At 44.4% G+C, this 12,946-nt stretch overlaps 1 protein-coding gene across 1 annotated transcript in view; it reads right to left on the bottom strand.

The window, feature by feature from the left end:
* LOC126187897 (nephrin-like) overlaps window positions 1-12,946 on the bottom strand; it is an 878,271-nt gene that overhangs the window by 204,864 nt on the left and 660,461 nt on the right. The window contains exon 5 of the mRNA XM_049929248.1: window positions 441-731. Within this exon, the coding sequence (XP_049785205.1) occupies window positions 441-731 (291 nt within the window). The remainder of the gene's footprint in view (window positions 1-440; window positions 732-12,946) is intronic.

The raw sequence follows: 12,946 nt of genomic DNA, 5'->3' as shown, positions 1-12,946 counted from the left end.
GTTTGTGGCACAACTAGACCTGAAGAAGGGATCGGTTGGTAGGACATGTTCTGAGGCATGAAGGGATCACCATATTTAGTATTGGAGGGCAGCGTGGAGGGTAAAAATCGTAGGAGGAGAGGAAGAGATGAATACACTAAGCAGATTCAGAAGGATGTAGGTTGCAGTAGGTACTGGGAGATGAAGAAGCTTGCACAGGATAGAGTAGCATGGAGAGCTGCATCAAGCCAGACTCAGGACTGAAGATCACAACAACAACAACAACGAGAGTGTGTGAGTCGTGAAGAGCTGCGAGTTACGTGTGACAGTCCCCTCCTCCATCCCATCAGAGTCCTCGATCTGCGCGCGTGCTAGTGGGCGACAGTGTGAGCTATTAGACGCTTATCATATCGCCAAAAAAACAGCATTAATAGCGAGCAGAAGCACTGTGTGGTACTCACGGACGAGGTCTAGGGCGACGGTGGCGGCGACGGGCGGCGCGGCCCTGGTGTTGGACGCCTGGCAGGTGAGCCGCGCGCCCAGGTCGTCCCGGGCCAGCGGGCCCAGCTGCACGCGGCTGCGCATCGGCTCCAGCTCCTCCTCCTCCTCCTCCTCCTCTTCCAGAAGCTCCTCCAGAGGGTCCACGGCGCCCACGTCCTCCTCCCCCTCAGGAGGCTCCTCTGGCACCGGAGGCTCCGACACCGCCAGCAGCCGCTCTCCCCTCCACCAGCGAACCGTGGGCATCGGCCGTCCTGTTAAGAAATAGGGACATTTCAGTTCAACATTATGCTCTGAGAGAAAAATACAAAAGTGAGCGCGAAAGTATCAGAACATATCAATGTTAGGACATCTAACCCTTTCAGTACAAGTAGTTTCCGCATGAAACCACCATTTCATTAATTTTTTTCTGATGTACCCGTGCCTTTAGTTTTAAACCACTGATGTTGCTGCCAGACAGAGGCATCTGCACTGGAGCATCTACACTGGTATAGGCACGCGTATTCAAATTCAGAGATATGTAAACTGGCAGAACACGGCGCTGCGGTCGGCAACACCTATATAAGACAACAGGGTGTTACATCGGTTACCGCTGCTACAATGGCGCACGAGCGATGGGACACAGCATTTCCGAGGTAGCGATGAAGTGGAGATTTTCGCGTACTACCACTTTACAAGTGTACCGTGAACATCAGGAATCTGATAAAACATCAAATCTCTGACTCGCTGCGGATCGGAAGAAGATTCTGCAAGAACGGGAAAAACGACGCCTGAAGGCAATTATTCAACATGACAGAAGTGCAACCTTTCCTCAAATTGCTACAGACTGCAATGCTGGGCCGTCAACAAGTGTCAGCGTGCGAACCATCCAACGAAACATCATCGTTATGGGGTTTCGGAGCCGAAGGCCCACTCGTGTACCATTCAAGACTGCACGACACAAAGCTTTACGCCTCTCCTGGGCCCGTCAACACAGACATTGCACTGTTGACGACTGGAAACATGTTACCTGGTCGGATGGGTCTCTTTTCCAGTTTTATCGAGCGGATGGACGTGTACGGGTATGGAGACAATGCTGGCAACTATTGTCGAGCGATGTCGTTATCCTAAAAGAAGTCATTTATAAGATGTGCACGATGGGGGAGCGAATTGTCGTCCATGAAGACGACTGCCTTGCCGATATGCTGCCGATATGGTTGCACTATCGATCGGAGGATGGCATTCACGGATCTACAGCCGTTACCGCGCCCTCCATGACCACCAACAGCGTACGTCGGCCCCACATAATGCCACCCCAAAACAGCAGGGAACGTCCCTCCACCTTGCTGCACTCGCTGAACAGTGCGTCTAAGGCGTTCAGCCTGACCGGATTGCCTCGAAACACGTACCCGACGATTGTCTGGTTGAAGGCATATGCGACACTCATCGGTGAAGAGAACGTGATGCCAGTCCTAAAAGATCCGTTCGGAATGTTGTTGAGCCCATCTTTACCGCGCTTCATGGTGTCGTGGTTGCAAAGTTGGACCTCGCTGTGGACGTCGGGAGTGAAGTTGCGCATTATGCAGCCCAATGGGCACATTTTGAGTCGTAACACGACATCCTGTGGCTGCACGAATCGCATTATTCAACATGATGGCATTGCTGTCAGGGTTCCTCCGAGCCATAATCCGTAGATAGCGATCATCCACTGCAGTAGTAGCCGATGGGCAGCCTCACCGAGGCATTTCATCGACAGTTCCTTTCTCTCTGTAAATCCTCCATGTCCGAACATCGCTTTGGTTCGCTCAGAGGCATCTGGACACTTCACTTGTTGAAAGCCATTCCTGGCATATTCCTGGCATAAAGTGACAATGCGGACGCGATCGAACTGCGGTATTGACCGTCCATGCATGGTTGATCTACCGACAACACGCGCCGTGTACCTCCTTTCTGGTGGAATTACTGGAACTGATCGGCTATCGGACCCCCTCCGTCCAACAGACGCTGTTCTTGCATGGTTTTGTCATCTTTGGGGGGGGGGGGGGGGCTTTAGTGACAGCTGTGAACAGTCAAAGGGACTGTGTCTGTGATACAATACCTACAGTCAACGTCTATCTGCAGGAGTTCTGAGAACCGGGGTGACACAACACATTTGTGTGTGTGTGTGTGTGTGTGTGTGTGTGTGTGTGTGTGTGTGTAGAAAAAAAAAGGAACCTGTTACCGTAGTTTCCAACGTGATATTACAGAAGTTTGCGTCGTTGTTGGTAACGAAACGGTTAGACTGGTGATTCACAACCCTTTACACACTGGTTACAGACGTGAATGACTCCTTGAGAACAACATGGCGGGACGTTTCAGGACTCCAATGAGAGATGATCCGCATATATACATGAGAAGGAAAGCAATCGTCGTCTGAAGCTAATGACTTTGCAATAACTCCTAAACCTGAAGATGATCAGGCCGTACTGTATCACGTTTACACTCATGTCCTTGTAACTTTATAGTCACCGTTTGTGGATTCATACAAGGGACGTCTCTCATTAAAATATGTAACTCGAAAGGGGACAATGTAACATAGTCGTCGATGATATAATCCTTTCTCCTTCTGTTTGAATGTATTTGTTCCGGCCACGATATATTACCAGAGAACCAATGGGAATTTGCTACGTATTGTCGTTATATATCACGTGTCAAACTGCTTCGTGCAAAAACCGTTTCACTCGCTATCAGAAGTAGGATCGATGCTACTGTCACATGAGACACACCAATTTGATTGTAATGATGAAGAGCTTGTTATTTGTAATAATGTACCGACATGGGAAATATCTGTGATCATAAATATGATCTGAAAATGTACATCATAAATGAAAACACAGGATATCATTCATTTCATTAGCACTGGAACATATGAATCTCGCCTCAAATACCACTGGGACACCCATGTCCAACCCCTCATGCACTGGAATATGTAACGGCAGGAAATTTTTTTCATATTGTTATCTCTGACGACGACATTAACTGAAATAATTACACATTAATATTACTCGCTCCTACAGAAAAAATTGATAAATTGGTAGTAGGGGGTTAAATAACAGTAATTTCGTAGTATCATACGTACGTAAATATACTCACTCATGACATATCGCACATTGTCCTCCACAGACTGATGTGACGTATATTGCTTACTCCCACACCAGACGACTTTCTAAAATTACTACGGTATGAAAATGAGACATAGTGGAAATCAGTTGATGCAGTGAAATACTTGTACTCGTAATACAGCCAAGGTGGAATATTTAATTGTGTTTTAGTAAATTTGTGGTTGTGGTACACGATACGCAAAAAAGTTTCTGAATTCGTGTTACACAGCCCGATTAATATTTTCGCTGCATTTCTGAGACAATGTAGCAAAATAGCACTGCAATTATTTGAAACTGACCAGATACCTTTTTCTTATGAATAGGAAAAGCTTTGGTAGAATGTAACTCGAATTTTAAGGTCGACGACATCAACATCTATATGTCTATACATACTCACAAGACACCATGTGGTGCATGGCGGAGGGTACCACGTACTACTTCTAGTCATTTCGTTTCCTGTTCCACTCGCCGGTAGAGAAAGGGAAAAACTACTATGTATATGCCTCCGCAGGACCCCAAAATTTCTCCTATCTTCGTGTTCCTTATGCAAAATTTACGTTGGAGGCAGTAATATTTGAGCCGTGGTGCGCCTTTTCTGGCACACCAGCTCTTTGGCAGTACTGTCGATTACCCGACTGTACTACTATCTTTGCCCATGTGTAATCTGGCGGCGGGCATTTGCGGTAGGCGAGTTGTTCGCCGGACTCGCTACGAGGCGCTACGGCGTGCTTGAGGGGACGACGGGGCAAACAAGCGGGCTCGGGCAGCGGTAGCGCGGCCGGTCTACCTTGCAAGATGGTCGCGAGTTTGTGGTGGACCTGTCGGATGTCAACTTCGGGCGCTGCTCGTCGCATTGCTTTGGGGCCTGTTTTCTCACAGAGACCCATCCCTCGAGACCATCTCCAACAACGCTCTCCGTCGTACGTGTAAGTGGTTTTGGTGCCATCGTTTCGTCAAACGATTTGCGTTGCAGCGAGTGTACTTCTTGGTCGGGTGACAGCCGGCAGAGTCTTTGTGACTGTATGCAGACCAGCATTTACTATTTTGCTTTAAAATCCCCTGGTTGGATGGCTATTAAAAAGCAGATTAGCACGAAGGCGAGCGTATGATTTTGGGTTTATCGCCATCAAGCGACGTCTCTGCTATATTACGGCAACTTTTTTTCTGTGCTACCAGTTATTCTGTTATTACTGAAGCTTGTATTTGGTAATGCTACTCATTTATAAGTACTTCCTTATATACGTGCACTCATTGAATGCACTCACTCAACAGTAATTAGTTTGTGTATTTTATCGATTTATTAGCGTATATTGATTGATGTTTGGTTGGTGTTTGCCGTGTCTTCTGCGGTCTGTTTGTTACAGTTCCTGTGAGCTGGGCTGCGTGCGTGCGGTGCCACGTCCCGCTTCCGTGCACAGAAGCTGTGACGAGCCGTCTAATGGGAACTGACTCCCGGTTGAGCCCCGACGTTTAAGTGTTATTTGGAAGGCTGGTCGGCTGCTTCCGACATTTAAGTTAAGTCCTCCTCGCCCCATTTTTTTGGAAAGGGGTTTTAAGCTCGTTGCTTATGGATTGTTATTATAGTCACATGTTGTGCTGGTTGGGTTTCTGGGGGTTGTAAACGAACTGATGCTTTTGGTAAATTACCATCATATTCTATTTTTTTTAAAAAATTGGTGCCGTTTTTTAAAATCAGCTTCGTACTGTAATTTATTTGAAATCTCTGTGGGTTAACTCTTTAAGTCTGTTGGTAATTGTTATCTGCTGTCTTTCTTGAGAAGCAATATATATATATATATATATATATATATATATATATATATATATATATATATATAAAGAAAGTCGTGTTAGTTACACTATTTATAACTCAAGAACGGCTGGACCGATTTCGCTGAAAATTGGTGGAGAGGTATCTTAGAACAAGGAGACTGACATAGGATACTTTTTATCCCGTTCGATCGCTATAAAACGTGGTATAACAAAAACGCATCTGGCATGGGATAACAAAACGCCAATGTTAGCTAAACGTCACTATAAAACGTGGTATAACAAAAACGCATCTGACATGGAATAAGAAACTGCAAACGACAGATAAACGTCTATCGAACCATACAATACAAGGATAAAATGTGAGAAGATATTTTACATTAAATTCGTGTCAGTTCTAGAAATCGAGATCTTGAAATGAATGAGCAGATACATAATCGGGCTTTACTCTTGATCGAAGAAATGTGTTACCTCATGTGCGGAGGTTTATTAGTCAGGTTAGGAATGCCAGCGCCAAATCGTGAAATGAATGACGCATTTAATCGAGAATTGGAACGGGAACGTGAATATGATCACCAGGAATTAGATCCCGTAGTTCAAACGATTGTACTCCTGTTGAACCCCCAACAAAAGGAAGTTTATGATATATTAATGAAGGCAATTGATGATGGAAATGGTGGTTTATATTTCCTGGATGCCCCTGGTGGAACTAGCAAGACATTCCTCACGTCAGTAGTTTTAGCCACTGTTCGTGCGAGATCCAACATTGCGGTTGCAGTTGCTTCTTCTGGAATAGCAGCCACATTGTTAGAAGGATGCCGAACGGCTCATTCAGCATTAAAATTACCGTTAAATCTTGAAGCTATTGAAGAACCAACTATGGCCAAAGTTTTATCAGCATCCAAGATCATAATATGGGACGAATGCCCAATGGCACATAAATGTGCATTAGAGGCACTTAACCGAACACTGAAAGATATACGCAATGACTCGAGATGTTTTGGAGAAGCAATGATTATATTGTCTGGCGATTTCCACCAAACATTGCCAATACTTCCAAGATCGACGGCTGCAGACCAAATAAATGCTTGCCTCAAGTCATGAATCTATGGCGCTATGTGAAGAAACTTCAGCTGAAAACAAATATGAGAGTTGCATTACTTAATGATACATTTGCTAAAGAGTTCTCTGAGCAGTTGCTGACTATCGGTAGTGGTATAGAACCTGTCGAAGAATCGAGCGGATTGATTTCATTTCCTCATAATTTCTGTAACTTTGTCTCATCGAAAGACAAACTTATCAACAAAATATTCCCAAACATCATTACTAATGACAAAAGTAATGAATGGTTGAGTGAGAGAGCAATTTTGGCGGCTAAGAAGAAAGATGTAGATGACCTAAACTACATAATGCAGAATGAGATCATTGATAAAATGTATTCATTCAAATCTATTGACTGTGTAACAAATGAAGATGAAGCCACCAACTACCCAATTCAATTTTTAAAGTCCTTGGATGTGCCTGGCTTACCACCGCACAATTTATGCCTAAAAGTTGGTTCCGTTAAAATCATGCTTCGAAACGTAAACCAACCAAAACTGTGCAACGGTACGCGTTTGGTGGTAAGTAAATTGATGAACAATGTTATTTACACGACGATACTCAAAGGAATATTCGAAGGTGAGGAAGTTCTCATTTGGAGGATCCCGATGATCCCAACCGATATGCCGTTTGAGTTTAAAAGACTTCAATTTCCGATCAGTCTTGCATTCACCATGGCCATTAACAAATCACAAGGCCAATCCTTGAAATTTTGTGGTTGAAATCTGGAATACCCATGTTTTTCATATGGTCAATTATATGTGGCATGTTCACGGGTCGGAAGACCATCTGCGTTGTTTGTTCTTGAGCCTGATAATAAAACAAAAAAATGTCATGTATCACAAGGTACAAAAAAACACAAAGAATAGAGAAACATTAAAATACTTCATTTTTTGTCTGTATTTACTAATGAAAAATTGAAGTTAACATCGAAAATCTGATTATTTATTGGCTTTAAGGCGGAACAGAGTTCGCTGGGTACGCTAGTTTGTAATATTTTGTAAAAATATGCCCACATTGATTGCCTTAACCTGTTCTGAATAAACAATGTATTTTGTAGTTGTTGCTTAAGGAGTAACATTACAGGGCAGTTGACCTTTCATCCTAAATGTACCCCTCATCCCCACTTCTGCATTCAGCTTCAAATGCTAGTTATCTTGATTTTATCTATAGTGTTTTGCCGAATGAACGTCATTTTCCCTCCAGGGATCCGCATTTGGGTTCACGAATCGTCTCTGTAACTCTCACTTGATGATCTGATCTACCGGTAATAATTCTGGCAGTACTCTTCTGTTTTGCTTTGTGTCGTCCTTTAATGCAAAATGTGTGGTATCCCAAACAATCGGGCAACACTGAACTAGTATTACACATGCGTTATACTTTGTACATGACCTAAAATTTCCTAAAATAAGCCCAATAAACCGAAGTCTGCCATTCGCCTACCCTTCTACATTCCTTACGTACTCTTTCTGTTTCACATCGCTTTGCAGTGTTACGCGTAGATATGGTGTTTAATGGAGGTGACTGTCATGCTGCACATTACTCACGCTGTATTCGATAGTTACGTGACTGTTTTCCCTACTGGTCTGCATTACTCAACACATTTCTACAATTAGAACATGCTCCCGTTCAGCACACCAACTAGTGTATTCTCCTACACTCACTCAACGACGTTACTTTCCCGCACTCGACAGCATCAATAGCGAAAAGTCGCAGGCTGCTTCCCATTCTGTCCGCGAGGTCATTTATGTATATAGAGAACAAGAGGGTTCGTATCACACTCCCCTATGACACTTCTGACGGTAAGTACGTCTGTGATCAACACTCGCCGTCGGGGACAACGTACTGGGTTATATTACTTAAGAAGTCTTCGAGCCGCGTATCTGGGAACCTAGTCCATATGCTCATAGCTTCGTTAACAGTCGGCACCGAGTCAAACGCTTTCCGGAAATCTAAGAATATGGAATTTACCTGTTGCCTTTCATCCAAGACTCGTAGGCTATCACATGAGATAAGAGCAAGCGATGTTACGCGCGAGAGATGCTTTCTATACCTGCGATGATTTACGAACAGAAGATATAAATTACACTACAGGCCATTAAAATTGCTACACCACGAAGATGACGTGCTACAGACGCGAAATTTAACTGACAGGAAGAAGATGCTGTGATATGCACATGGTTCATGACATTCACACAAGGTTGGCGCCGATGGCGATACCTACAACGTGCTGACATGACGAAAGTTTCCAACCGATTTCTCATACACAAACAGCAGTTGACCGGCGTTGCCTGGTGAAACGTTGTTGTGATCCCTCGTGTAAGGAGGAGAAATGCGTACCATCACGTTTCCGACTTTGATAAAGGTAGGATTGTAGCCTATCGCGATTGCGGTTTATCGTATCGCGACATTGCTGCTCGCGTTGGTCGAGATAAAATGACTGTTAGCAGAATACGCAATCGGTAGATTCAGGAGGGTAATACGGAACGCCGTGCTGGATCCCAACGGCCTCGTATCACTAGCAGTCGAGATAACAGGCATCTTATCCGCATGGCTGTAACGAATCGTGCAGCCACGTCTCGACCAATGAGTCAACAGATGGGGACGTTTCCAAGACAACAGTCACCTGCACGAACAGTTCGACGACGTTTGTAGCAGCATGGACTACCAGCTCGGAGACCATGGCTGCCGTTAACCTTGACGCTGCATCACAGACAGGAGCGCCTGTGATGGCGTACTCAACGACGAACCTGGGTGCACGAATGGCGAAACGTCATTTTTTCAAATGAATCAAGGTTCTGTTTACAGCATCATGATGGTCGCATCCGTGTTTGGCGACATCTCGGTGAACGCACATTGGAAGCGTGTATTCGTCATCGACATACTGGCGTATCACCCGGCGTGATGGTATGGGGTGACATTGGTTACACGTATCGGTCACCTCTTGTTCGCAGTGACGGCACTTTGAACAGTGGACGTTACATTTCAGATGTGTTACGACCCGTGGCTCTACCCTTCATTTGATCCCTGCGAAACCCTACATTTCAGCAGGATAATGCACGACCGCCCGTTGCAGGTCTTGTACGGCCTTTCTGGATACAGAAAATGTTCGACTGCTGCTCTGGCCAGCACATTCTCCAGATCTCTCACCAATTGAAAACGACTGGTCAATGTGGCCGAGCAACTGCCTTGTCAGAATAGGCCAGAACTGTGGTATCGTGTTGAATCTGCATGGGCAGCTGTACCTGTACACGCCATCCAAGGTCTGTATGACTCAATGACCAGGCGTATCAAGGCCGTTTTTACGGCCAGAGGTGGTTGTTCTGGGTACTGATTTCTCAGGATCTATACACCAAAATTGCGTGAAAATGTAATCACTTGTCAGTTCTAGTATAATATATTTGTCCAATGAATACCCGTTTATCATCTGCATTTCTTCTTTGTGTAGCAATTTTAATGGCCAGTAGAGTATTATTTAAGAACTCTTCGAGCCGCCTGTCTGGGAACCTAGTCCATATGCTCATAGCTTCGTTAACAGTCGGCACCAAGTCAAACGCTTTTCCGGAAATCTAAGGATATGGAATTTGTCTGTTGCCTTTCATCCAAAACTCGAAGGATATCACATGAGAAAAGATCAAGCCGTGTTTCGCACGAGAGATGCTTTCTAATACCTGTGATGATTTACGAACAGAAGATAGAAATTACTATATTTGAAGTGAGAACATGTTCAAGAATTCTGCAGCAAACCGATGTTAAGGATACTTGGTTACCGGCCGCGGTGGTCTAGCGGTTCTAGGCGCTCGGTCCGGAACCGCGAGACTGCTACGGTCGCAGGTTCGAATCCTGCCTCGGGCATGGATGTGTGTGATGGCCTTAGGTTAGTTAGGTTTAAGTAGTTCTAAGTTCTAGGGGACTGATGACCACAGATGTTAAGTCCCATAGTGCTCAGAGCCATTTTTGATACTTGGTTACCAATTTTTTGTTCGGTTCGCTGACCATACAATTGTACTTGCTACGACATATATGAAAGGCGACGAAGTGTTTTTGAATCGATGGTCTTGGTGTTCGGTTAATCACAACGGCAACGTATTTTCTGTGATCTTGTGTGTAATCTTAAGTGTCTAACCATATATTAGCCCCCACGTGAACTATCAGTAACAGAATTTCCCCAATTACAGGTGCAACAAGGTGACCTGTTGGAGCTCTGTGTTCAAAAGATGACGAACGTACTGTTGCAACAACCACCACCACACGGACGACCCTTTAACTGCAAGGAAAAAGATTTGTCAGAATACTATCTGAGCTATAAGCGCCTTTCTCAGCCTACACCATTAAAGGTACACCGCCCATTGAATCATTCCTGTCCACTGTTGGACCCGTCTTCTGCCGTCTGTTTCTAAGATAGTTTCCCGAATGCCGTACGGAAGTTTTAAATTTGAGGACGTCGTTAATAAACTCGACAAGCATTACGAGGCACAGTTTCATGTCACTGCGGCGGGATTTAAACTTTTTCGGCTTAAGAAGCACCCTGAAAAGTCAGTAAAGCTGTGCATTGCAACCTTAAAGGGCTAACGAGACATGACAGCTTGAAGTGTTCTTGTGGACAAAATTACAGTAATGTTTCACTACGTGAAGCAATCATGCAGTTTGTGTAATATGCGTTGCTGTCCTCTACTTGCCAGATCTGGAACTGAAAAAAGTTCTGTCAATTGTAGAGTCTCAAAATATTGTGGCCACAACTAATGTAGATTTTGGTGCTCCATCTATTTCTCATGTTCGTATTGCACAAGTCACTCAGCTTAGAGTTAATGTGAAAGTGACTGAAAATAGGGCTCTAATTCTAAGTAAAAATAATAGTTTTCGGTTACATTGTACATGAGGTGTAATTTAGAATAAAGTGTGGAGGTTTTGTTCACAGCCTTTTCCTACTCACGACAGGAAAGCATGGCCATGACAGGAAAGCATGGCCACGATGTGAAGCTAAGTGTTTGAAATGTGAGACGCTAGGCCGTACACAGGCTTCTGTTGGCAACTCCGCCAGGCAAGGCGCCAGTTTAACATACAGCCACAGTGGAGTTCTCAGGAACTTGATGCTATAACGGCCGAGGCAGTGTGGCGGGCACAAACTATGTCTCGTTTTTCCGCTTCCTGGAAACCTTTCACTGTTGTCCACAGCCAGAAGAACAAGTTTGTTGACTACTTAAGATTGGTTCACAAGACAGTTAAATTTCAATTGGACACAGCTACATCTGTTTCCTTGATCAGTAGAGACATATGATATTTTCAGTAGCCCGCGAAATACCAGTACTAGGCATGTTCCATTTGCCATAAACTTTCCGTGATATTATGAAGTGTGTTTCAATTCACGTACTATAATCTAGCAACAGGACAAAATTTTTGGGTTAGACTTCTTTGATTAGATCACCGTGTGTATACAAAACAAAGTGTTGCATATTAGTATTTCGATGCCTCATGCCCAGGTCCTGACTTGTGCAATAAGTACATTGTACTTTTTCATCCAGAATTATAAAGGGCTAAAGACTTTGACACATGCTTTACCGTGAAGGATAATGCACAAGCACGATTTTATCGTACTAAGCGTGTCGCCCATGCTATATGTCGGCAGGTTTCATGGCAACAGCAACGATGGAGAGACCATGGCGTGTGATGTACTTTGGGCAAGTAAGAGACTGCTTGTTTTTCTCTTAGGACAATGTATCTTTGACTTGTTGTATTGTATGTTTTGTGACTATGTAATGAAGTGTTGTTAGACAGGCTAATCGCTGCTCTGCTGTGATTCACGACATGAGAATTTGGTGCCGAAACCCGGGAGACTATTTCCATGATTGCCGTTGTGGAACACGAATTCTGGACGCACGTCACGCGGCAATACTACGAGGGGGATTACTGCAGCGATTTATCACACCGCACAACAAGCTCTTCGACGACAACCGCCTACGTACACAGTTACGTTCAATTGAATTACCACGCAACATGTTTTGTTGTGCCATTTGTAAAGGCAACTGGTTACATTATTGCCGCTCTATACTGCTATTGTGGCTGTTAGATTAGCGCTTTAACGAATTATTATATCCTACGCTACGCCTGTAGGTTGTTTATGACTAGTGCTGTCATCTAGCGACCATCAATTGAACTACTTCGACTAGCGATCCAAAGATAACGCCTTACTAGGTCCAGCTGATCGCTAGCCGACACCGCTTTAAGCTTTGGAGTAATCGGACGGAATGGACATACCAGACCACAAACCACAAGCACACTCTCTAAAGACAAAACGTATGAGAGAAAGAGCAAACATTACGCGACTCGTAGCGGAAGTTGCAAGGTTGTCAGACACATCGAAAAATGGCTCTGAGTACTATGGGACTTAACATCTGTGGTCATCAGTCCCCTAGAACTTTGAACTACTTAAACCTAACTAACCTAAGGACGTCACACACATCCATGCCCGAGGCAGGATT

This window comes from Schistocerca cancellata, chromosome 5, assembly GCF_023864275.1.
Source record: "Schistocerca cancellata isolate TAMUIC-IGC-003103 chromosome 5, iqSchCanc2.1, whole genome shotgun sequence".
NCBI lineage: Eukaryota > Metazoa > Arthropoda > Insecta > Orthoptera > Acrididae > Schistocerca > Schistocerca cancellata.
Note: the sequence above shows the minus strand (reverse complement) of the source record. Positions and strands in the feature narration are given on the sequence as shown.